This window comes from Salvelinus fontinalis, chromosome 19 (assembly GCF_029448725.1).
Source record: "Salvelinus fontinalis isolate EN_2023a chromosome 19, ASM2944872v1, whole genome shotgun sequence".
NCBI classification, from domain to species: Eukaryota; Metazoa; Chordata; class Actinopteri; order Salmoniformes; family Salmonidae; genus Salvelinus; species Salvelinus fontinalis.
Genome location: NC_074683.1, coordinates 24,934,787 through 24,961,234, shown reverse-complemented (window position 1 = coordinate 24,961,234; position 26,448 = coordinate 24,934,787). Strand labels below are relative to the sequence as shown.

Sequence of the window (26,448 nt, the reverse complement as noted above, 5' to 3'; positions counted from 1 at the left end):
TCTTGGCCAGGTCGCAATTGTAAATGAGAACGTGTTCTCAATTTGCCTACCTGGTTAAATAAAGGTTAAATAAATAAAAAATAAATAAATAAAAAAAGTTATATGTCATAAAACTATTTGTACTGAACAAAAACATAAACGCAACATATAAAGTGGTGGTCCCATGTTTCAAGAGCTGAAAAAAAACATCCCAGAAATGTTCCATAAGCACAAAAAGCTTATTTTTCTCAAATTTTGTGAACAAAATTGTTTACATTCCTGTTAGTGAGCATTTCTCCTTCACCAAGATAATCCATCTAGGAGACAAATGCACTACTTTGGGCCACATGTCGCTTTGAGCCTCAGCACACATGACTGCCTGTTACAATTATACCTGGATAGCCTCACACAATGGTACACAGTGCATTGTGCTCTCCCTCTCTCTCGCTCTGTTTTCAATTGGGGGATTATGTATCTTGTTTTATTGTGAAGCTGTTGTTAAGTCAGTGGTGCTGCTGAATAATTTGTCCCACATGGGGAATATAAACAGTGGCACGCTGGACTACAGGAGCTCTCACCTGTTACAGAGGGAACGGTGAATCCCTGCACCCTCGTTTCCCAGGGAGACTCTAATAACGTCGCACAATGGAGGGAGTGTCCCAGCTGACAGTTAAACACAAAAGGTGTTGCTCTAAAACTCGTCTCCCTCCTTGCCTTTTTTATCAATCCCTCTCTCTCCTTTCCTAGAAACAGATTCTGAACGCTGGAAATCAAATGGGGACATTGCCTTGGCCATCACAGTGACAAGCCATGTGATGTGGTCTGACACATGAGGTGGCGGGGTCCAGCTGAGGGTGTCAGCCACCAGATTAAACCAGCCATTAGTCGTGTGATAATGTCTCCAGCCCGGTCACAGACAGACCAACGTGTGCAAGAGGCCATAGCTAACAATGGCAACACCTGTACAAGGCATACAAGGCAGAATGTCTGTGTCTTTCTGATACCCTTGGCCTTGTGCGAGCAAGCAACACTGTTTAGACCTACAATCGCCTCCATGGCATTTTTAAAGCCTCCTTTCATTCACAGATTAGTGGTCCGTCTATCGAGCAGGTCAATCAGACCAACCAGGCCTGCATCGCCACCAGGCCGTCTCCCCTCTCCGGACAGATAATGTGGCCTTGGTGCTCTTGTCAAAGTGGATGGTCACACTCCTGCATCAAGTTGAACTTTATTGTTGTTGCCCTCAGGGGGAAGAAAAGAGAGAGTGAGAAGGAGAGGACAAAAAGAGAGAGAGAATGGAAAAAGCTCAGAGTTCAACTAAAAGGTCATCCCAGTTAATCCACTGGCCATTGTCCTCTAAAATGAATTCATATGTGCATTGGAATAAGTCTTTTGATAAGATGTAGTGTAAGAGCTACATAAAACACCCTAGCAAAGTTGTTTAACAAGAGAATGGAGAGGATTTTTTTTAACCCTTTATGTTTTCACTCTTTGTATAGAGCCTATATGAATAGATGAATGATTCATGTGGCTATTATTGGATCTTATATAAGATTATATATATCTCTTGTTGATAAGGACAAAAAGGTCTGTTATTTTCCTAATTTATTTACCTACTTACTTAAGCCTCATAGCGCCAGGTGAAGGCTAAGGCCTCTGCATTATACTTCTAATACCACGCTTTAATAGCGACGATGTTTTGAGCCGCAGTGGATCTTTGTCAGGTTTAACCATATTCACTCATACACCGGATAGGTGCAGTGAAATGTGTTGTTTTACAGAGTCAGTCATAGTAGTACGGCACCCCTGGAGCTAATTAGGGTTAAGTGCCCTACTCATGGGCAAATCTGCTGATTTTTCACCTTGTCGGCTCGGGTATTCAAACCAGCGACCTTTCGGTTACTGGCCCAACGCTCTAACCACTAGGCTACCTGCCTCCCAATAACCAATGTCTCTTGTTGATATAATTTAATATATACTGTAGTAGTGCAAATACACTGCCACTGTCTTGCAGAATTGGAAATAGATTTGGTGAAAACTATTCTGTAAAATGATGCTTTTTTAACAGGAGCCCAGGCTTAGTTTCATAACATGATCTATTCAATCAAGTTTCAAGTTTATTTTTTTTATTTTATATAGCCCTTCGTACATCAGCTAATATCTCGAAGTGCTGTACAGAAACCCAGCCTAAAACCCCAAACAGCAAGCAATGCAGGTGTAGAAGCACGGTGGCTAGGAAAAACTCCCTAGAAAGGCCAAAACCTAGGAAGAAACCTAGAGAGGAACCAGGCTATGAGGGGTGTCCTCTTCTGGCTGTGCCGGGTGGAGATTATAACAGAACATGGCCAAGATATTCAAATGTTCATAAATGACCAGCATGGTCAAATAATAATCAGGAGTAAATGTCAGTTGGCTTATCATAGCCGATATATCTCTTGTTGATTTAGTAACTGATTTAGTAACTGCTCTTATTATCCAGAGTTTATTTGTAATAGATTCAGTAATTTATCTTAGTTTTAACCCCTGTCAAGCCTAATATTACATTTACATTTAAGTCATTTAGCAGACGCTCTTATCCAGAGCGACTTACAAGTACATACATTCATACTTTTTTTTGTACTGGCCCCCCGTGGGAAACGAACCCACAACCCTGGCGTTGCAAGCGCCATGCTCTACCAACTGAGCCACACGGGACCAATGTGGCTATGGGATGTATGTATTACTATTCTGCATATTCCTAACCAAAAAATGCCAGCTAATATCAAATTGTTGTTTTTAATAGCAGACAGTCTAGAATCTTTTTTTTAGCTTGTTCAGTGTCCTGTAGGCTGCCTCCAGACATGTTGTTTTAATTATGTTAATTTATTCATGATAAAGTACTCGCAGTCCTCTCACACAAAAACCAATAGCCCGCATCCCAAATGGCACCCTATTCCCAACATAGTGCACTACTTTTGACCAGAGGCCTATGGGTCTTGGTCAAAAGTAGTTCACTAGATAGAGAATAGGGTGCCATTTAGAATTTAGCCAAGGATTTGGATCCTCTTCAGGCTGAGGGAGGTACAGCTTTAAAAGTTGTCTGTGCCAAAGTTGTACTGCATCCCAAATAGAACCCTCTTTCATAGGTAATGTAGTTCACTACTTTTGAACTGGGCCCATGGGGTTCTAGTCAAAAGTAGTGAATTATATAGGTCATAGGGTGCCATTTGGGGCACGTCCTTGTTTTGCCTGAGGAACAGAACAGGGAAGATGGAACAGAGCTTCAGAGAGGAGCAGACAGGCCTGGGAAAGGAGAGATGGTGTAATCCCAGCTAGATTGAGCTAACAGAACAACAATCCTCTTTAATCTTAGATGACTAATGTACCTACTGAGTGTAGGTGTTACATCATCATGTTGGATTAGCTGGCTGCTGCTGTTAGCTACGAACATTACAGGGATTACTAACTTGTGTTCACACAGCATTATGCACAGACTGACAGTGTCACTAACTGGGGCTCTAAACTACACCTGGTAGGGCTATCTCTAAACCAGGTTTGTCACTTACAGAAACAGTCAGACTCCAACATACATTCTATGCACACACTGTATATTAGTCAAAATGTCTGGGGTGGATATTAAATTGTCAAGGATATTATGTCTGAGGAGGCAGCATGTAGTAGATTCATTAAGAGGTGTTGGATATGGCCACTTTTTTGTGTGACGCCATGGCACTGCCTGAAGAGGAGGAGGAGGGTGGGAGAGAAGGAGATGAGGTGGTAGGAGGAGTAGTGGATAAGGAGGAGGAGGGTAGGAGAGAGGAGGCGAGTGGGAGAGAGGAGGAGCGAGGGTGGAATGAGGATGAGGTGTTGGCCACAAGGGCCTGAAGAACAGGTTGATGGTGGCCACCCTGTAGTTAGTAATTATCTGTCGTTCTACGGAGCTGATGGGGGAGACAGGGAGACAGGCTGTCAGAACCAGGGCAGCCCAGCATGGCCCTCAGAGACAGGTGTCCCCATCATGGGAGGTCTCTTGCTGGAGATACTCAGAGAGCCAATAACCATATAGGGGTGGTGGTGCCACTCTAAGCCTTATATTTAACTCATATTCAGATATAATGCTCGCTCTGGTGCCACTAACTACTAACTGCTGTTGGAATGGTTCCATCCTTTTAGAAAAAGTATCTCAGGTTTCGTCAACAATATCTTAAGGCCCCTTTCCAATCCTCTTGTTTGTTAGCATGATATAAAGTGAGCAATTGTTGGGAGGTGTTGTGTTAACCCGAGCATGTGATCTCTATGCTTGGAACACATGGGAGCTTATCCTGTCTGGTAATATGTCACTAAGTTGTATGACATTTCTAGCAACACAAACTTCCAGGACACTTCCAGCGCTGCTTTTTTATATTTCATGGTTTGAATTTTCACACAGGTTTTACCAAAACATCTGTGTGAATCTTTTTCACTTGCTGCTTAAAATAAGTCATAAAAAAATCACGATAGGAAGATATTGGAGACTGTATTTGTGTGACAACCTGTAAAAAGTCTGATATCCGAATGACTATAGTGATCAATAATGCATAGCTTTATTATCAGTGAACTTTAAGAGACCAAATATATGAGCCTGCCTCAAAATCATTGTGGGCTGTTGCACTTAACAAAATCATGCAAATTGCTGTCCACCATAAACAGCTTGATATGTTTGGTGTTCAAATATTTGTCAAAACCATGGCCCACTTAGGGTAGTACAATTGAGTTTGGGGCCATAGGTTAGGTCCACATAAAATGCACTACTCAGTCGTACCAAATACTGTATGTGTTTACCTGACCCAGATTAAGCCTTAGACTAAAAAGCAGAATCACCATTGAGTCTAGAACTAGGCTCAATCTTTGTCAGAGAAATCAGTCCTATGTGTCTAAAGTATTTTTTGTGAAGGACACTGACACTTACCACTGAGTATCTCCTTAAGTTTTTTGAACCAGATCTCACAATGGTCCACGCTCATGTTGTTGAAGTGAATGGCATGGTCCTTCAGCTTGGGTCCCTTCTTCTTACACTGGAACAGAGTGATGCCCAGGAGAGTGCCCCCTGTCTCCTGGCCCGCAGAACGACGTCTCTTCACCTTCACTCCAAACACATCCTTCAGCTCCACGTACTCTGTGGTCCTCAGAGTTTCCGACTGGCCTGGAACACAGAGAGACAGATGATATTATATGCTACAGGCAGCGTCTATAAAACCTAAGGTACAAACACATCCTTCAGCTCCATGTACTCTTTACGCCTCAGCGTCTCCGATTGACCTGGAGATACACAGGAAGAAAGAATATGATATAGCTAAATATTGTATTGCAAATATTGCAGGAGCCCTTTACTATGATGCTGCCATAAATGCTTTGGCCTATGCGTGAACAAACAACTTAGCCTAGTTCTGAGAGATAACAGGTTTACATTTACATTTTAGCAGATGCTCTTATCCAGAGGTTTAAAAGTTAAGTGTTTAAGTTCTACTCCTAATGTGTTGACAGAGAGCGTGACATCACAGGACTCTGTATTTTCGCACTTTTGCCACCGAAAGTACCTGGAACCCGGAATTCCTGTTTGACACGTTCCATCATGGATTATCGGAGGTGGTTGAAGCTCGCAGCCCGGGAGCTGCCCATAGACCACGACTCTCTCATAGCCTTGACCCTACAGATCGTTGGCCGGCTTCTGGAACGTAGGAGGAAGAGGAGGTCTGTTCCTGGTCACACTCGCTCGTCCACGATTCCCACCTCTCCTCCAAGGAATCACGGAAGTTCCCGAAGTCTAGATGGCTGGGAGAATCCGATGTCACCCGAGTTCCCTCGGGAATCACGGAGGGCAGTCGACCAGTTTCCTTCGGAGCCCATGCAACTGGACAGGGCTAGATTGTCTCCTGTTGAACGCTTGTGCAGACTGAGCACCAAGTGCTGTCTGTATTGTGGTACTACAGGACATTAGATATCTACCTGTCCATTAAAAGACCAGGTTCATCAGCAGATACGTATGCTGGTGAGTCGTATGGGGAGTTTCCAATCTCCCCTTACTCGTACCCCTCTTCATGCCATCCTGCTGTGAGGTGACGGGTCCAAATCTCTCCGGGTACTCATTGACTCTGGGGCCAACGAGAGTTTTATGTACACTACCATGGTGTCGGAGCTGGGTACCTCCACACAACCCCTCTCCGATCTCATGGATGTTACTGCGCTGGATGGGCGCTCTACTGGCAGAGTTACCCACAATACGGATCCTATCAACCTGCGAGTGTCAGGTAATCACAGTGAGTCTATGCCGTTCCTGATCATCAAATCACCTTATGTAGCTGTGGTTTTGATGGCTCCAGAGGAACAGTCCCCTGATCGACTGGGCTTTTGGAACTATCCTGGGTTGGAGCCCGTTCTGCCACATGCATTGTCTGAAGTTTATTCAGATGGATTCTGACAAGGTTAGAGCGGTGGTGGATTGGCCTCAACCCACATCCAGAGTGCAACTGCAATGTTTTCTAGGGTTTTCTCATTTCTACAGCAGCTTCATCTGGGTTTACAGCACCATGGCTTCCCCCCTCTCAGCACTCACCTCTCCCAAGGTTCCTTTCACGTGGTCTCCAGCAGCTGACCGGGTGTTTTTGGACCTCAAGCATCAATTCACTACAGCTCCCATCTTAATCCATCCGGACATGTCCCGTCAGTTTGTGTAGGAGGTCGACGCCTCAACGTCGGAGTGGGGGGGCGCCCTTTCCCAGCATTCTGCCCAGGACCAAAAGCTGCATCCCTTGCCTTACTTTCCCATCGACTAAACCCCGCTGAGAGGAACTATGATGTGGGAAATCGAGAGCTACTAGCGGTTAAAATGGCGTTGGAGGAGTGGAGGCACTGGTTAGAGGGGTCGGAACATCCATTCCTAGTGTGGACTGGCCATAAGAACCTGGAATATCTCCGCACCTCCAAACGCCTCACCCCAAGGGAGGCTTGATGGGCACTGTTATTTACTTGTTTTAATTTCACTATCTCCTACCGCCCTGGGTCCAAGAATGTCAAACCTGATGCGCTCTCATGCCTGTATAGCCCTGCTGCCACACCGTCTGACCCCGAGACCATCCTCCCTACCTCGTGTCTGGCGGCTGCACTCATGTGGGGTATAGAGAGCCGGAGTCCCAGGGGGAGCCCGGCTAACCGGATGTTTTTCCCGGACTCTGTCCGTTCTCCGGTCCTGGAATGGGCCCATTCCTCTAGACTCACCTGCCATCCTGGCTCCCGTCGGACCTTGGCCTTCGTCCGACAACGGTTTTGGTGGCCCACCATGGTTCCTGACATCTCTGAGTTCATCGCCGCCTGCACTGTGTGTGCGCAGAATAAGACTCCGCGGCAAGCTTCGGCGGGCCTCCTTCAACCACTCCATGTTCCTCACCGCCCCAGGTCTCATATATCCGGCCAGCCTGCCCTCTGGCTTCCAACACCAGTCTAACAGCCAGTCAGAGCAAGCCAAAAAGGACCTACAGACGGCTCTTCATTGCCTCGTCACCGACAACCCCACCATCTGGAGCCAGCAACTCGTGTGGGTGGAATACGCCCGCAACACTCTTCCCTGCTCGGCCACTGGCCTCTCGCCCCTTTGAGTGTTCCTTGGGATATCAGCCTCCTCTCTTCCCTGAGCAAGAAGTCAGCATACCCTCTGCCCAGATGTTCGTCTGCCGCTGTCGTCGTACCTGGAAGAGAGCCTGGTCCGCCCTTCTCAAGACCACCTCTGCTATCGTCTCGGGCAGAGGGTATGGCTTTCCACTCAGGATCTGCCCCTCCAGGTGTCCTGTAAACTTTCCCCGTTTTAATCGGCCCTTTTCCCATCCCAAAATCCTTAGCCCCTCTGCCGTTCATCTTCTGTTGCACCGCACCCTCGATATACATCCCACTTTTCATGTGTCTAGGATTAAACCTCTGTCTCATAGCCCTTTGTCTTAGGTTTCAAGGACCACCCCTCTTCCCCGATGGCCATCCGGCATACACGGTGAGGCATCTCCTGAGTGTTCAACCTTGGTGAAGGGGATTCCAGTACCTGGTTGACTAGGAGGGTTATGGCTCAGAGGAGAGGTGCTGGATCCCCGCTAGGAACATCCTGGACTCATCGCTGAGTTCCGCCGCCGACACCCCGGGTAGAACGCCAGGTGGTGCCCATGGGGGGGGGGGGGGGGGGGTACTGTCACACCCTGATCTGTTTCACATGTCTCCACCCCCAACCAAGTGTCTCCCATTTGTCCCAATTATCTCCTGTGTATTTATACCTGTGTTTTCTGTTTATCTGTGCCAGTTAGTCTTGTACTGTCAAGTAGTTCCAGCGTGTTTCCCGTTTTTGCTGTTTCTCTAGTTTTGTTTTCTAGCCTTCCCGGTTCTGACCATTCTGCCTGCCCTGACCCTGCCTGCCGTTCTGTCTCTGATTGACTGCCTTAGATTACTGACCTCTGCCTGCCCTTGACCTGCCATTTGCTTTCCTCCTGTTTTTATAAAAAATATCTGAGATTAAAACTGTCCGCCTCCTGTGTCTACATCTGGGTCTTATCCTGAGTCGTTATATCTTTAGTGTCTTGTTCTCTGTGGTGCTCCTGCTGAGGACAATCAGACACAATTTAACAGCTCTGAAATCTTTGTCCAAGAAGGCTGACCTGTCCTGATTGTGATTCCCTCTCTTCCCTAAATGAGTCCGTCTCCCATCATGTGAAACCCTTTCTTCATTAGTAAAATCTCCAGCCCCGGCCCCAGCCTGCTCCTCAGACAGTGTTTCAGAACATTAACTACCATCTATCCTCTCACATTACTGAACGGAGCAGTGAAGAGCGGGACACACCGGCTGCCACCATCTGTTCCTGGTGTTCAGGCTTCTTTCAGACTTCGGTTCAAATACTATTTGAAATCTTTCAAATACCATGAGCATTTGTTCTAGCCTGCCTGCAGTGCCAGATGTGTGGGGTTCGCAGTTGTGGGACTATTCTATTGGTTCCATTACACCAGGCAAGTTCAATGAAATTACATACAATGTGTACAAAACATTAAGAACACCTGCTCTTTCCATGACATAGGCTGACCAGGTGAATCCAGGTGAAAACTATGATTCCTTATTGATGTCACTTGTTAAATCCACTTTAAATCAGTGTTGATGAAGGGGAGGAGACTGGTTAATGAAGGATGTTGAAGCCTTGAGACAATTTAGACATGGATTGTGTATGTGTGCCATTCAGAGGGTGAATGGGCAAGACAATATACTTAAGTGCCTTTGAACAGGGTATGGTAGTTGGTTCCAGGCACACCAGTTTATGTCAAGAACTGCGACACTGCTGGGTTTTTCATGCTCAACAGCTTCCCGTGTGTATCAAGAATGGTCCCCCTCCCAAAGAACATCCAGCCAACTTGACACAGCTGTGGGAAGCATTGGAGTCAACATGGGCCAGAATCCCTGTGTAATGCTTTTGACACCTTGTAAATTCCATTCCCCAACGAATTGAGGCTGTTCTGAGGGCAAAAGGGGGTACTTGTACTTGTTGAAATGATTTCATAATTTCATGCTCAGGCTTCTTCTCCTCTTCTAACTCCTCAATATCCTTACATTTATCTAACTTCTCCATCTCACTCAATTGTTGGTGGCTGCAAAAAGAACCAAGTCAATTTAATTAGAGGGAATAAAGATAATCTCACAGACTGACAGAGAGAGCTGGCTGGAGACAGGGACCAAATGACAAACAGGGCTGTGTTAACAACAGTGATATACCTACAGGGGGAAAAGCCACTGAGAGAAGGGGGGGTAGAGGGGTAGGTGAATTGTTTTGGGAAAGGGGGGGATGATCTTCACCCACCTCCTTCGCACTCTCCCCTCCAACAATACAGTGATGTACAGGGGAAAAGGCACTAAAGGAAGGGAGGTAGTTTTGGTAAAGCGGGGAGAGGGAGGGTTAGGCTTATGATTTCCCCCCTGTCTCAAAACTACCCTCCTCACCTCCAACATTACAGTAAGCTGGTGCTGGCACCCTGTCCTGTCTGAATCAATCTTGGCACATCTGCCTGATTCAGACCGTAAACAGGATTATAGGGGGACTCATCCGCTTGACGCTAATTGTGTTCGCAGTTTCTGCACATGTCCAATCTTTCAGGTGCTACTCTGCTCTGCATATAAAGATTCACTCCATACAGAAAGGGCTGCTCATGCCTTCATTCAGGCCCAGATTCACATTAACAAATTTGGCTGGCTGAGAGTTGTTTGGAACTTGGTTTGAGTTATTTAGGGTTTTGGCACATAAATCTGTGAAACTAATTAGGAAGAGTTAAGGGTGGATTTGGTCTGTATGGGATGCAAACACAGTCCTTAATGGATCATCCTTCATCATTTCCAAGTCATGGCATTAAATTACAATTCAATAATATATCATGTTATGTTCTAGACTATAGAGGATGGGAATATTTTTTATGCTTTTTTAAAATTCAGGTTTTATCTATCTTAAGTGACTGTGATAGAAGAAGCTGCATCACTACTGAAAATGAAAACAAACGGGTGCATTTTCCCCTCTCTCTCTCTAGAAAATAGATTTTGGGTGGGACGATACAAAGGCTTACTCACTACTATCAACAACTAGTCATTATGTTACAACCTGTGCCGTTCACTCAGTAACACCTGAGAGATTTGTGTTAGACAGGTGTGTGTGTGTGTGTAGAAATGCTTTGATTGATAAAAACAAAATACATTGATGGACTGCATTTGCCAAAAAATACTATCCTGTAGTTTCCTCAGCCGAATCAACACTATACATCATGATTGTTGGAAGAGCAAGTGACAGATTGAGAGGACTAATTTGTAGTCATATTTGCGCCACAATTTATGACAGTCTAAATGAATTAGCTGAACGGTACAGTGAGTACAGTAACCACAGTGAGGGTTCAGAATGTGTGTGACCCCTCCATATTACAAGAAGGGCAGATAGACAGAGGATGCGTCCCAAATGGCATACTATTCCCTATATAGTGAACTACTTTGGACCAAATAGGGAATAGTGTGCCATTTGGGACTGACGGTGTCACAGTCTAATTGCACAAAGGGAACAAACACACTGTCGTCTGCTCCGTTTTCTTCCTGGGGACTTCAGAACAGCAATATAAAAATGTAAATATTCACTGTGTGTGTGTGTGTGTGTGTGTGTGTGTGTGTGTGTGTGTGTGTGTGTGTGTGTGTGTGTGTGTGTGTGTGTGTGTGTGTGTGTGTGTGTGTGCGTGCGTGCGTGCGTGCGTGCGTGCGTGCGTGCGTGCGTGCGTGCGTGCGTGCGTGCGTGCGTGCGTGCGTGCGTGCGTGCGTGCGTGCGTGCGTGCGTGCGTGCGTGTGTGTGTGTGTGCGCACACGCATGTGGACATGCAGGCAGACCACCAAAGGCACAGGTGGAAAATGATCCTAGGCACCACACTGTGAACCACATGGCCCACACAACATGAGGGGAAAGAAGAGCGTTACACTGACCTGGCACAGACTGGCTATGCTTGGACACTTGTCAACACAACAAACATAAGACTCATCTGGGACTCAGAGCACTCTACTGTACCAAACAACAGTGGCTACATCTGAAATAAGGCAAAGAGAAGCTTAATCTGAGGAGAAAAACATCTTTTAGAGATAACTATGTCTTAGTTATCTTTAAAACACGTTGTTATTCTCCTTAAACTGCTCTTTGTCTTGTAGCCATTGTTGTTGATCACACATTAACACATTGAATGAAGAAGAACCCAACAGAGATTCATATTTACACATCTACTGTAATGTATAGATTGATTAAAAAAGGCAAATCTGAGAATATTCCAATCATCTTTGTAATATAGCCAAAACCGTTGAAACTTCTTGATATCAGATGAAACGCATGTTTGAAAATGGGTTTTGAATTGATACGTTGTTTCTATACATTAACAATAGATGATTTACAGTACATGATATGCTTTGCCCCCTGTCTGCTGCAAGCAGGAGCAGTGTTGGGGGGAATCTTGTCTCCATCTGGCAGCAATTACGTTTTCTAGAGCTCCTCACTGTTCCACAAATGAAGGGGTGTACCCATCATGCCGTTTCAAATCAGAATCATGTTCGACAGAGAAAGACACAAGCCAGGCTGGAGAGAAGAGTTTAGAGATATAAGATATATCAGAAGTGTTCTAATTCTACAGTATTTCTATGGACCAGTGTGCCTGTCACTGTTTGATTGAGTTGATTAGATTCATTTTGGGGTAAAACAGAGAATGCCAAGAGTGTGCAAAGCTGTCAACAAGGCAAAGGGTGGCTACTTTGAAGAATCTCAAATATAAAATATATTTTGATTTGTTTAACACTTTGTTGGTTACTACCTGATTCCATACTCCATACGTGTTATTTAATAGTTTTGATGACTTCACTATTATTCTACAATGTAGAAAATAGTAAAAATAAAGAAAAACCCTTGAATGAGTAGGTGTGTCCAAACTTTTGACTGGTACTGTATTTCAGGAACAAGTGAGGCCCTTGTATGGAGCGTTGCAGGACACCACATTAGATTAGTTTAGGCCCCCGAAAGAATTCCATCAATGTCACATTGTAATGTTTTATTTTGTGTTCAGATTCAAAGGCATGATGACATCCAACATTTCATCACAATTATATGACTATACTGAATTATATCACAAATTGACTGGCTGCTTTCAGCACTCCTTGATAATGTTCGAGTATTCCCAAAATGTACTCAGGATTAAACTGTAAATACATCAGAGCAGGGAGAGCCCCCACAGGTTTATCTATCTTTCAGATAAGATCTCTGAAGACATTGTGGGTATATAATATATATATCTATAGTCAGACTCTAGAGAGGAGAGGCTTTATGTTATATGAACCTGTGTGTCAACTACGTGTTGTATTGATCTGGCCTTTATACAGCCATGACCCATAACATATGGGCTGAACATAGACTCTGCTGTGTGACCTGGAGCAGATATATACATCACCAGTCAAAGACAATAGCAGACAACTATAGGGCCTCAGCATGGGGTTGGGTTTCCCTGTCAATCCTAAACTACAGATGAAAAACAAAGGCTTGTTGAAAATGTCAACAACTTTGGTCTCAGAACATGTACGCAGCCTACACATGGTCATATTTCAACCTCTATGTAGCCTACACATGGTCATATTTCAACCTCTATGTAGCCTACACATGGTCATATTTCAACCTCTATGTAGCCTACACATGCTCATATTTCAACCTCTATGTACCCTACACATGGTCATATGTCAACCTCTACGTAGCCTACACATGGTCATATTTCAACCTCTATGTAGCCTACACATGGTCATATGTCAACCTCTATGTAGCCTACACATGTTCATATTTCAACCTCTATGTAGCCTACACATGGTCATATTTCAACCTCTATGTAGCCTACACATGGTCATATTTCATCCTCTATGTAGCCTACACATGCTCATATTTCAACCTCTATGTACCCTACACATGGTCATATGTCAACCTCTACGTAGTCTACACATGGTCATATTTCAACCTCTACGTAGCCTACACATGGTCATATGTCAACCTCTATGTAGCCTACACATGGTCATATTTCAACCTCTATGTAGCCTACACATGTTCATATTTCAACCTCTATGTAGCCTACACATGGTCATATTTCAACCTCTATGTAGCCTACACATGGTCATATTTCAGCCTCTATGTAGCCTACACATGCTCATATTTCAACCTCTATGTAGCCTACACATGGTCATATTTCAACCTCTATGTAGCCTACACATGGTCATATGTCAACCTCTACGTAGCCTACACATGGTCATATTTCATCCTCTATGTAGCCTACACATGGTCATATGTCAACCTCTACGTAGCCTACACATGGTCATATTTCAACCTCTATGTAGCCTACACATGGTCATATTTCAACCTCTACGTAGCCTACACATGGTCATATTTCATCCTCTATGTAGCCTACACATGGTCATATGTCAACCTCTATGTAGCCTACACATGGTCATATTTCAACCTCTATGTAGCCTACACATGCTCATATTTCAATTCCATGTCGCCTACACATGCTCATATTTCAACTCCATGTAGCCGACACATGGTCATATTTCAACCTCCATGTAGCCTACACATGCTCATATTTCAACTCCATGTAGCCGACACATGGTCATATTTCAACCTCCATGTAGCCTATACATGCTCATATTTCAACTCCATGTAGCCTACACATGCTCATATTTCAACCTCCATGTAGTCTACACATGGTCATATTTCAACCTCCATGTAGCCTACACATGGTCATATTTCAACCTCTATGTAGCCTACACATGCTCATATTTCAACCTATGTAGCCTACACATGCTCATATTTCAACCTATGTAGCCTACACATGCTCATATTTCAACCTCTATGTAGCCTACACGTGCTCATATTTCAACCTCCATGTAGCCTACAGTCGTGGCCAAAAGTTTTGAGAATGACACAAATATACATTTCCACAAAGTTTGCTGCTTCAGTGTCTTTAGATATTTTTGTCAGATGTTACTATGGAATACTGAAGTATAATTACAAGCATTTCATAAGTGTCAAAGGATTTTATTGACAATTACATGAAGTTGATGCAAAGAGTCAATATTTGCGGTGTTGACCATTCTTTTTCAAGACCTCTGCAATCTGCCCTGACATGCTGTCAATTAACTTCTGGGCCACATCCTGATGGCAGCCCATTCTTGCATAATCAATGCTTGGAGTTTGTCAGAATTTGTGGGTTTTTGTTTGTCCACCCGCTTCTTGAGGACTGACCACACGTTCTCAATGGGATTAAGGTCTGGGGAGTTTCCTGGCCATGGACCCAAAATATTGATGTTTTGTTCCCCGAGCTACTTAGTTACCACTTTTGCTTTATGGCAAGGTGCTCCATCATGCTGGAAAAGGCATTGTTCGTCACCAAACTGTTCCTGGATGGTTGGGAGAAGTTGCTCTCGGAGGATGTGCCCACTCCACTGCCTGAGAAGCAACCCCACACATGAATGGTCTCAGGATGCTTTACTGTTGGCATGACACAGCGCTCACCTTGTCTTCTCCGGACAAGCTTTTTTCCGGATGCCCAAAACAATCGGAAAGGGGATTCATCAGAGAAAATGACTTTACCCCAGTCCTCAGCAGTCCAATCCCTGTACCTTTTGCAGAATATCAGTCTGTCCCTGATGTTTTTCCTGGAGAGAAGTGGCTTCTTTGTTGCCCTTCTTGGCACCAAGCCATCCTCCAAAAGTCTTTGCCTCGCTGTGCGTGCAGATGCACTCACACCTGCCTGCTGCCATTCCTGAGCAAGCTCTGTACTGGTGGTGCCCCGATTCCGCAGCTGAATCAACTTTAGGAGACGGTCCTGGCGCTTGCTGGACTTTCTTGGGCGCCCTGAAGCCTTCTTCACAACAATTGAACAGCTCTCCTTGAAGTTCTTGATGATCCGATAAATGGTTGATTTATTTGCAATCTTACTGGCAGCAATATCCTTGCCTGTGAAGCCCTTTTTGTGCAAAGCAATGATGACGGCACGTGTTTCCTTGCAGGAAACATGGTTGACAGAGGAAGAACAATGATTCCAAGCACCACCCTCCTTTTGAAGCTTCCAGTCTGTTATTCAAACTCAATCAGCATGACAGAGTGATCTCAAGCTTTGTCCTCGTCAAAACTCACATCTGTGTTAACGAGAGAATCACTGACATGATGTCAGCTGGTCCTTTTGTGGCAGGGCTGAAATGCAGTGGAAATGTTTTTTGGGGATTCAGTTCATTTGCATGGCAAAGAGGGACTTTTCAATTAATTGCAATTCATCTGATCACTCTTCATAACATCCTGGAGTATATGCAAATTGCCATCATACAAACTGAGGCAGCAGACTTTGTGAAAATTAATATTTGTGTCATTCTCAAAACTTTTGGCCACGACTCTACACTTGTTCATATTTGAACTTCTATGTAGCATACACATGCTCATGTTGCATTAGCCATCAAGCCTTAAGCCTGTTGCCTGAGATTTATGCTGACAATTAGCTGATAATAGTGTTATATTTCTGTTATAAGAAGGGATTGTAGTTGTTTATTCAAGAAGTAAACTGAAATCCCAATTATCCTCATTGGTTTTCAAGCTTGGACATACGGCATAGATTCTATTCCATAATACATTTTAATCTTTCAAAATAGGACTCTGTTCTTGACAAAAATAAATGTGACTTTCTTTAGACACTACCAAAAACCTCTGTGGGATAATTCAACTCAGAAAACTGGGACTAGGCTGTCCAGGCTGACCAGTAGTGGGGACTGAGTTTTCTGATGAGCTAAGAACTGTCTCAGAGTTTTGGGGATGACAGGTTATTTATACATCTCACTTCAACATCTGACTACCCACAAGTGAACTGGCCAGAGAAATCATATCCCTCTCTTAGGAACTGATCCTGACCAAAAGATATCTAGGCCAGAGTGAAAAAAATGTAATTACATTTCGAAAAAACAAATGCTATGTGTGTCTGTCACGTTCCTGACCTATTTCTGTTAGTTTGTTGTATGTGTTAGTTGGTCAGGACGTGAGTTTGGGTGGGCATTCTATGTTTTCTGTTTCTATGTTGGTTTAAGGGTTGCCTGGTATGGCTCTCAATTAGAGGCAGGTGTTTGGCGTTCCTCTAATTTAGAGTCATATTTAGGTAGGTTGTTTCACAGTGTTCGTTGTGGGTGGTTGTCTCCTGTGTCAGTGTTTGTCGCACCATACGAGACTGTTCGGTTTGTTTTTGTACATCGTCATTGTGTGTAGTCTATTTTCCCTGTTCGTGCGTTCTTCGTGTTTATGTAAGTTCGTCGTCCAGGTCTGTCTACTCCGTTTGTTGTTTTGTTAGTTATTGTGAAGTTCGTGTTTTTTCGTCTTGTCTTTAAATAAATTATGTGTTCACAACCCGCTGCGCCTTGGTTCCATCACTACTCCTCCTTTTCGGTTGAAGAGTGTTACAGTGTCAATCTAAATTGTGATGTAATAATTTCACAAATCTTGTATTCTAAATTGTCCCACACAATCGCCTGGTCCCGTGTGGCTCAGTTGGTAGAGCATGGCACTTGCAACGCCAGGGTTGTGGGTTCAATTCCCACGGGGGGACCAGGGTTCAATTCCCACGGGGGGACCAGGATGAATATGTATGAACTTTCCAATTTGTAAGTCGCTCTGGATAAGAGCGTCTGCTAAATGACCTAAATGTAAATGTAAATCTTGTTTCCTCAGGTGCCTATCATGTAATAAGAGGCATTTGAGAAATGAAGTGGCATATTTTACACACCATGTAGTCTCTGCTGTAGCTAGAGGCTTAGTAAAATACAGTAGCCTAAATATAATAAAGCCTTTACTGTCCTCTTTGATCCGGTCAAGACCATTCGTTCTGACCAGATGATCTGTTCAACATTCAACATGCTCTCTGTGGTCTGCACCATCTCCAATAAACATACCACCCCAACAGACCAACAGATGGCCCAATCTCTATTGCCCTCCACACTGCCCTCATCCACCTGGACAAAAGGAATACCGACAGTTGAAGTCAGAAGTTTACATACAATTTAACCAAATACATTTAAACTCAGTTTTTCACAATTCCTGACATTTAATCCCAGGAAATATTCCCTGTTTTAGGTCAGATAGGATTACCACTTTATTTTAAGAATGTGAAATGTCAGAATAATATTAGAGAGAATTATTTATTTCAGCTTTTATTTCTTTCATCACATTCCCAGTGGGTCAGAAGTTTACATACACTCAATGAGTATTTGGTAGCATTGCCTTTAAATTCTTTAACTTGGGTCAAACATTTCGGGTAGCCTTCCACAAGCTTCCCACAATAAATTGGGTGAATTTTGGCCAATTCTTCCTGACAGAGCTGGTGCAACTGAGTCAGGTTTGTAGGCCTCCTTGCTTTCACACAATTTTTCAGTTCTGCCCACAAATTTTCTATAGGCTTGAGGTGAGGGCTTTGTGATGGCCACTCCAATACCTTGACTTTGTTGTCCTTAAGCCATTTTGCCACAACTTTGGAAGTATGCTTGGGGTCATTGTCTATTTGGAAGACCCATTTGCGACCAAGCTTTAACTTCCTGACTGATATCTTGAGATGTTGCTTCAATATATCCACATAATTTTCCTCCCTCATGATGCCATCTATTTTGTGAAGTGCACCAGTCCCTCCTGCAGCAAAGCACCCCCACAACATGATGCTGCCACCCCCGTGCTTCACGGTTGGAATGGTGTTATTCGGCTTGCAAGCATCCCCCTTTTTCCGCCAAACATAACAATGTTCATTATGGCCAAAACGTTCTATTTTTGTTTCATCAGACCAGAGGACATTTCTCCAAAAATTACAATCTTTGTCCCCATGTGCAGTTGCAAACCGTAGTCTGGCTTCTTTATGATGGTTTTGGAGCAGTGGCTTCTTCCTTGCTGAGCAGCCTTTCAAGTTATGTCGATATAGGACTCGTTTTCCTGTGGATATAGATAATTTTGTACCCGTTTCCTCCAGCATCTTCACACGGTCTTTTGCTGTTGTTCTGGGATTGATTTGCACTTTTCGCACCAAAGTAAGTTAACCTCAGGAGACAGAACGTGTCTCCTTCCTGAGAGGTATGATGGCTGCATGGTCCCATGGTGTTTATACTTGCGTACTATTGTTTGTACAGATGAACGTGGTACCTTCAGGCGTTTGGAAATTGCTCCCAAGGATGAACCAGACTTGTGAAGGTCTACAATTTTTTTATGAGGTCTTGGCTGATTGTTTTTTATTTTCCCATGATGTCAAGCAAAGAGGCACTGAGTTTTAAGGTAGGCCTTGAAATACATCCACAGGTACACCTCCAATGACTCAAATTATGTCAATTAGCCTATCAGAAGCTTCTAAAAGCCATGACATCATTTTCTGGAATTTTCCAAGCTGTTTAAAGTCACAGTCAACTTAGTGTATGTAAACTTCTGACCCACTGGAATTGTGATACAGTGTAAGTGAAATAATCTGTAAACAATTGTTGGGAAAATGACTTGTGTCATGCACAAAGTAGATGTCCTAACCGACTTGCCAGAACTATAGTTTGTTAACAAGACATTTGTGGAGTGGTTGAAAAACGAGTTTTAATGACTCCAACCTAAGTGTATGTAAACTTCTGACTTCAACCACTCCACAAATGTCGTAGAAATGTTAAAATATTGTAGGAAAATATAACACAATAGATATGGTAGGAGAACATCCAAAGAAAAACCAACCAATCTGAAAACAAAACTCCCTAAACTCTATCAGCATATCGATTGTGCTACCAGGGCTGGTAAAACCTTGAATCATTGTTATACTAACTTCCGCGATGCATATAAGGCCCTCCCCCGCCCTCCTTTCGGAAAAGCTGACCACGACTCCATTTTGTTGCTTCCAGCCTACAAACAGAAACTAAAACAACAAGCTCCCTCGCTCAGGTCTGTTCAACGCTGGTCCGACCAATCTGATTCCACGCTTCAAGACTGCTTCGATCACGCGGATTGGGATATGTTCCGCATTGCGTCCAACAACAACATTGACGAATATGCTGATTCGGTGAGCGAGTTCATTAGAAAGTGCATTGACGATGTCGTACCCACAGCAACGATTAAAACATTCCCAAACCAGAAACCGTGGATTGACGGCAGCATTCGCGTGAAACTGAAAGCGCAAACCACTGCTTTTAACCAGGGCAAGGTGACCGGAAACATGACCGAATACAAACAGTGTAGCTATTCTCTCCACAAGGCAATCAAACTAGCTAAGTCCCAGTACAGAGACAAAATAGAGTCGCAATTCAACAGCTCAGACACAAGAGGTATGTGGCAGGGTCTACAGTCAATCACGGATTACAAAAAGAAAACCAACCCCGTTGCGGACCAGGATGTCTTGCTCCCAGACAGGCTTAATAACTTTTTTGCTCGCTTTGAGGACAATACAGTGCCACTGACACGGCCCGCTACCAAAACCTGTGAGCTCTCCTTCACTGCAGCCGAGGTGAGTAAAACATTTAAAAGTGTTAACCCTCGCAAGGCTGCAGGCCCAGACGGCATTCCCAGCCGCGTCCTCAGAGCATGCGCAGACCAGCTGGCTGGTGTGTTTACAGACATATTCAATCAATCCTTATCCCAGTCTGCTGTTCCCACATGCTTCAAGAGGGCAACCATTGTTCCTGTTCCCAAGAAAGCTAAGGTAACTGAGCTAAACGACTACCGCCCCGTAGCACTCACTTCGTCATCATGAAGTGCTTTGAGAGACTATTCAAGGACCATATCACCTTCACCCTACCGGACACCCTAGACCCACTCCAATTTGCTTACTGACCCAACAGGTCCACAGACGACGCAATCGCAACCACACTGCACACTGCCCTAACCCATCTGGACAAGAGGAATACCTATGTGAGAATGCTGTTCATCGACTACAGCTCAGCATTTAACACCATAGTACCCTCCAAACTCGTCATCAAGCTCGAGACCCTGGGTCTCGACCCCGCCCTGTGCAACTGGGTCCTGGACTTCCTGACGGGCCGCCCCCAGGTGGTGAGGGTAGGTAACAACATCTCCACCCCGCTGATCCTCAAAACTGGGGCCTCACAAGGGTGCGTTCTGAGCCCTCTCCTGTACTCCCTGTTCACCCACGACTGCCTGGCCATGCACGCCTCCAACTCAATCATCAAGTTTGCGGATGACACTACAGTGGTAGGCTTGATTACCAACAACGACGAGACGGCCTACAGGGAGGAGGTGAGGGCCCTCGGAGTGTGGTGTCAGGAAAATAACCTCACACTCAACGTCAACAAAACAAAGGAGATGATTGTGGACTTCAGGAAACAGCAGAGGGAGCACCCCCCTATCCACATCGACGGGACAGTAGTGGAGAGGGTAGTAAGTTTTAATTTCCTCGGCGTACACATCACGGACAAACTGAATTGGTCCACCCACACAGACAGCGTTGTGAAGAAGGCGCAGCAGCGCCTCTTCAACCTCAGGAGGCTGAAGAAATTCAGCTTGTCACCAAAAGCACTCACAAACTTCTACAGATGCACAATCGAGAGCATCCTGTCGTGCTGTATCACCGCCTGGTACGGCAACTGCTCCGCCCACAACCGTAAGGCTCTCCAGAGGGTAGTGAGGTCTGACAAACGCATCACCGGGGGCAAACTACCTGCCCTCCAGGACACCTACACCACCCGATGTCACAGGAAGGCCATAAAGATCATCAAGGACAACAACTACCCGAGCCACTGCCTGTTCACCCCGCTATCATCCAGAAGGCGAGGTCAGTACAGGTGCATCAAAGCAGGGACCGAGAGACTGAAAAACAGCTTCTATCTCAAGGCCATCAGACTGTTAAACAGCCACCACTAACATTTAGCGGCCGCTGCCAACATACTGACTCAACTCCAGCCACTTTAATAATGGGAATTGATGGAAATTATGTAAAAATTTACCACTAGCCACTTTAAACAATGCCACTTAATATAATGTTTACATACCCTACATTACTCATCTCATATGTATATGTATATACTGTACTCTATACCATCTACTGCATCTTGCCTATGCCGTTCTGTACCATCACTCATTCATATATCTTTATCCCTTTACACTTGTGTGTATAAGGTAGTAGTTGTGGAATTGTTAGGTTAGATTACTTGTTGGTTATTACTGCATTGTCAGAACTAGAAGCACAAGCATTTCGCTACACTCACATTAACATCTGCTAACCATGTGTATGTGACAAATAAAAATTGATTTGATTTGATTTGAACTGTGGGAAGCATTGGAGTCAACATGGGCCAGCATCCCTATGGAAAGCTTTGGACACCTTGTAGAGTCCATGCCCCGACGAATTTAGGCTGTTCTGAGGGCAAAAGGGGGTGCAACTCAATATTAGGAAGGTAAGCCTAATGTTTAACCCTAACCCTAATCTTTTGTACACTCAGTGTATATAGCCATGTTATTTTTACTCGTTATTGCTATTCCCTGTGTATTTATTCCTGGTGTCACTATTTTTATTATATCTTTAACTCTGCATTGTTGTTAGTCTACACCTGTAGATTACGAAGCATGTGACAAATATAATTAGATTTGGAGGCATGAACTCATACAGTACATCACACAGATAACATCAGTCAGTGCTTCTAAGTTTATAATTTCCACTCAAAAATATTATCAACCCCTACAAAAAATGTCCATTAATTAGAATCCACATAATAATTCACATTTCCTATTGCTGCAGGATTATTTTTCTGCTGTAGCAAACTGGCTCAAATGAAGATCCTACATCTGTAGGAGCCTCTGGGAAAACACAACACTTCAGTATGTTTACATGGAATTAGAATTCACTATGAATATTATCTGTCTGTGGTGAGTTGATGCATACAGAATAAGAAATGGGGTGATACTGTCTATTAAAGATGGATTCCGTAACGGTGAAACGTCTATTTTGGGTATTACAACAACAAAGAAGTTACTGCAAACAATGAAGACAGTTTTTTTCCCCCTCGGATACCATTGCAAGCGTGATAGAACTGCAGAATATTTACTGCAAAAAGAATTGCCACGCTATATAATAAGTGCATGAATTCAGAATAGTATCTACTTCGAAAGGCTCAGTAGGCTACCTCATAAATACCTGTTATTACCTATTCCTCAATAATAACATAAGCTTGTTTTCTGTCAATTATAAACTCCACAACATTGTATATCTTTGAACATTAGGGTAACTTCTGCATGTCAGATATACAGGCAACTGTAAGTTGTATTTCATGTAATGATTGAGACCACTGTTAGGATCTGCTATCCCGGGCAGAACCCATCAAATCGAGAACTTCCAGCGAATCAGACGTGGCAATTTTTTCTGAGCATTTGTTATCAGCCATAGGGGGTTATTAGACTGATGCTTTCTGGGAGTGCTGGCTAAATAATATTAGCTTGGATTACACATAACCAAAAAGTATTGCCTCTAAATCTTAAGCAAAATTGGACCTCCCGAGAGGCACACAATTGGCCCAGCGTCGTCCGGGTTAGGGGGGGGTTTGGCCAGCCCGGGATGTCCTTGTGCCATCGAGCTCTAGTGAATCCTGTGGTGGGCCGGGCGCATGCACATTGACTTCGGTCGTCAGCTGTACAGTGTTTCCTCCGACGCATTGGTGCGGCTGGCTTCCGGGTTAAGCGAGCAGTGTGTCAAGAAGCAGTGCGGCTTGGCAAGGCCGTGTTTCGGAGGACGCATGGCTCTCGACCTTCGCCTCTCCAGAGTCTGTACGGGAGTTACAGCGACGGGACAAGACTGTAACTACCAATTGGATATCACAAAATTGGGGAGAAAAAGGGGTAAAAAGTATTAATAAATAAATAAATAAAAAATAAAAATAAGCTTCAGCTAAATGAAGTCTGCTCTCTCTTTCACTAGGCAATTGATTATTTGAGGCATGAAATCTATACTGTACAACAACAAACAACAACATAAAGAGTTGAATGTCTACTGCAAACTCTCCAATATGTTTTAGATCAGGTGTTGATTTTATTTGGATGGAAACATTTCAACTCAGTATCAACCAATATGGATGTTTTTCATCATTTTTATGAAGTCTGACTGGACATTAGAAACTGCTAGAATTTAAATTGATTATCATGAAAAGTTAATATTTTTAAGTGAAAATGAAAAGTATGAAAAGTTATCTTTGTATGAAAAGTGTTGAGGTAAATCTTCATATAATTCAACTTGGAGTAAAATTGTAAATCATAAAAACAAATGTGATGGAATACAAATGTTCATCTATATTTGAACATTAAAAAGGAACAATACATTTACATTTAGGATGTTAAAAATGTAGCCAAGTGGGGCTTCCTAAACCACCCCATGATGATCACGATGTCTCATGTATCCATCCTTCAATGTGGAGATGCAGATGGCGATGTGTTAGTATCCTTTACTTGGACATATTCTAGTCGGCATCCCAAATGGTACCCTATTCTCTACCCAGTGCACTACTTTTGACAGAAGCCATATAGGCACTGGTCAAAAGTAGTGTACTATGTAGGGAAATGGGTGCCATTTATGACACACCTAACTGTCCACAGTAGCGCCAGATGCCGTGCTTTAGGTGTTCAGAACAGTCGGCCGGCTGGTCAGAGACGGAGTCTATTACCAACACATCTGTTACACATGACTTTCTGGCAACGGACACTTTCTCTCTTTTTTTTTAATCTATGCAAACAGCTCAGAGAATTCAATACTGATGAACAAATGTAATGTATAATATACTTTGTTATTAAACAAAGTAGCTTCCTGTAGGCCTACACATACAGTATTTGTTTACAACATCTGATGTAGGGCTAGGCCTATTAACTGTTGCTAATCTACCTATCAATATTCAAAACTTTATGGTTCAAAACTTATATTTCTTTAGTTGTCAAGCTATGGCAAAGAGCAGTCTAAATCAATTTCATCCCTCCTTGTCAACGGTGACATAAATGGAAGAGCACAGTCAATGGCCAGCCCCTGCTGTAGGATAATGAGCCTCGGTTAATTGTCATCTCCCAGAAAATGAGAGTGATATCATGCGACTTATAGGCAGGCACATTATGCTGGAAGACATACTAGGCTACTTTGTGTTGTGTTATGTTTCTGTAGGGCGAAATACATTATTTTAAATTGTATTCGACCACTTGTAGAGCTCAGCCAGCCAATAGCCTAATAAGCCTTCGTTAAACCTTATAGCTGACGCCTCAACCAAATAGGGTCTGCACTACGTCATGACTTGCGTTTCATAGGCTGTCATTGATGTTGCTAATTTTCTCCGGTCAGCTACTGAATCAAGGGCTAATCTTGTTTCATGTAGCTGTAGGTTAGTTACATGTTCATCAAGCTTATTCTGACATTGTCACTTCATGAGAATTTGTCGAATGCATGAACATTCTGTTTCACTAAAGCTGTGAAAATGGAACACCTGTGTTTTCATGTTAAAATACTATGGTTTATGAATCAACTCCCCGTTGTATGCTAGTGCTACAGTCGGCTGCATCACTGGCAGAAGAAACCAACACACCAGCAGTCTGGCACAGTGAGCTCACCTGTAGGGGTCTCTGGCTGAATAAGACTCCATGTAACCCTCATCGATGTCAGAAGGACGTCGTGACTCTTCTTCCCTATTTGAAATATCCCTCTCACTATCGGCTCGTCGTAATCGGTGTACCGTTTCTCTGACTGTTCATCTTCCCGATCAAACGACTCCTCCGCGCAAAGCTGGGGAGCTGAGACCGAGCGTTTCTCGTTTTTTTGTTGTTGTGGTTGTTGCCTTCTCTTTTTCTTCTTCTTCCCACGGTTTCCTTTACTCACGGGCGACACCGGTTCCGTCTCGCTCAACTCCTCCTGGCTCTCTGACCAAGCGTTCCGTGCATTTGATTTTAAAGGGGATTCAAACATGATTTAAATACGATAACAGTAAAGTCAAATTTTCGGAATGGTGCCTTGGAGACTATTTACTGGGTGTGCGCGTGCCCGCGACGGTAAGGTTATTATGGCAGGTCCGCCAGTTGAAACTTCCCCCTCGGCCTCGCGCGCCCGTGGAGTGGCCGCCCCTCCCGGTCATGCGCCTGCATGTCCAGAGTTTATTTGTTGAAGTTGCTCACTTGCATCTTATGGATGACATATGGGACCAAGATGACTTTTCTACTTTGATAAATAATACATAACGACTACGTTTATTAAGGATAGAGCATTACATCAGTTTAGGAAGCTGTGAACATATAGGTACTGAACAAAAATCAGAGCTGTAAAAAGTACTCAATTGTCATACTTGAGTAAAAGTAAAGATATCTTAATGGAAAATGACTCGAGTAAAAGTGAAAGTCACCCAGTAAAATACTACTTGAGTAAAAGTCTAAAAGTATCTGGTTTTAAATGTACTTATGTACAGTGGTGGGAAAAGTACTCAATTGTCAAAAGTAAATGCTATACATCAAATTCCTTATATTAAGCAAACCAGACAGCACAATTTCCTTATTATTATTATTTTTTTAATTGACAGCCAGGGGCACACTCCAACACTCAGGCATCATTTACAAACTAAGTATTTGTGTTTAGTGAGTCTGCCAGATCAGAGGCAGTAGGGATGACCATGTGTTTTCTTGACAAGTGCATGAATTGGAACATTTTCCTGTACTCCTAAGCATTCAAATTGTAATGAGTAATTTTGGGTGTCAAGGAAAATGTATGGAGTAAAAAGTACATTATTTTCATTAGTAATGTAGTGAAGTAAAAGTAAATGTTGTCAAAAATATAAATAGTAATGTACAGATACAGTTGAAGTTGGAAGTTTACAGACACTTAGGTTGGAGTCATTAAAACTTGTTTTTCAACCACTCCACAAATGTCTTGTCAAACTATAGTTTTGGCAAGTAGGTT

General features: G+C 43.6%; 1 protein-coding gene across 2 annotated transcripts in view; it reads right to left on the bottom strand.

Annotated features, from left to right (window-relative positions):
- Positions 1 to 25,612, bottom strand: part of cerkl (ceramide kinase-like) — a 101,460-nt gene extending 75,848 nt beyond the window's left edge. For both annotated transcript variants that reach the window (XM_055871130.1, XM_055871131.1), the window contains exons 1-2: positions 25,116 to 25,612; positions 4,907 to 5,140 (exon numbers count right to left, since the gene is read on the bottom strand). In XM_055871130.1, the coding sequence (XP_055727105.1) occupies positions 4,907 to 5,140; positions 25,116 to 25,467 (586 nt within the window). In that variant the 5' untranslated portion in view covers positions 25,468 to 25,612. The remainder of the gene's footprint in view (positions 1 to 4,906; positions 5,141 to 25,115) is intronic.
- Positions 25,613 to 26,448: the final 836 nt, after the last annotated feature.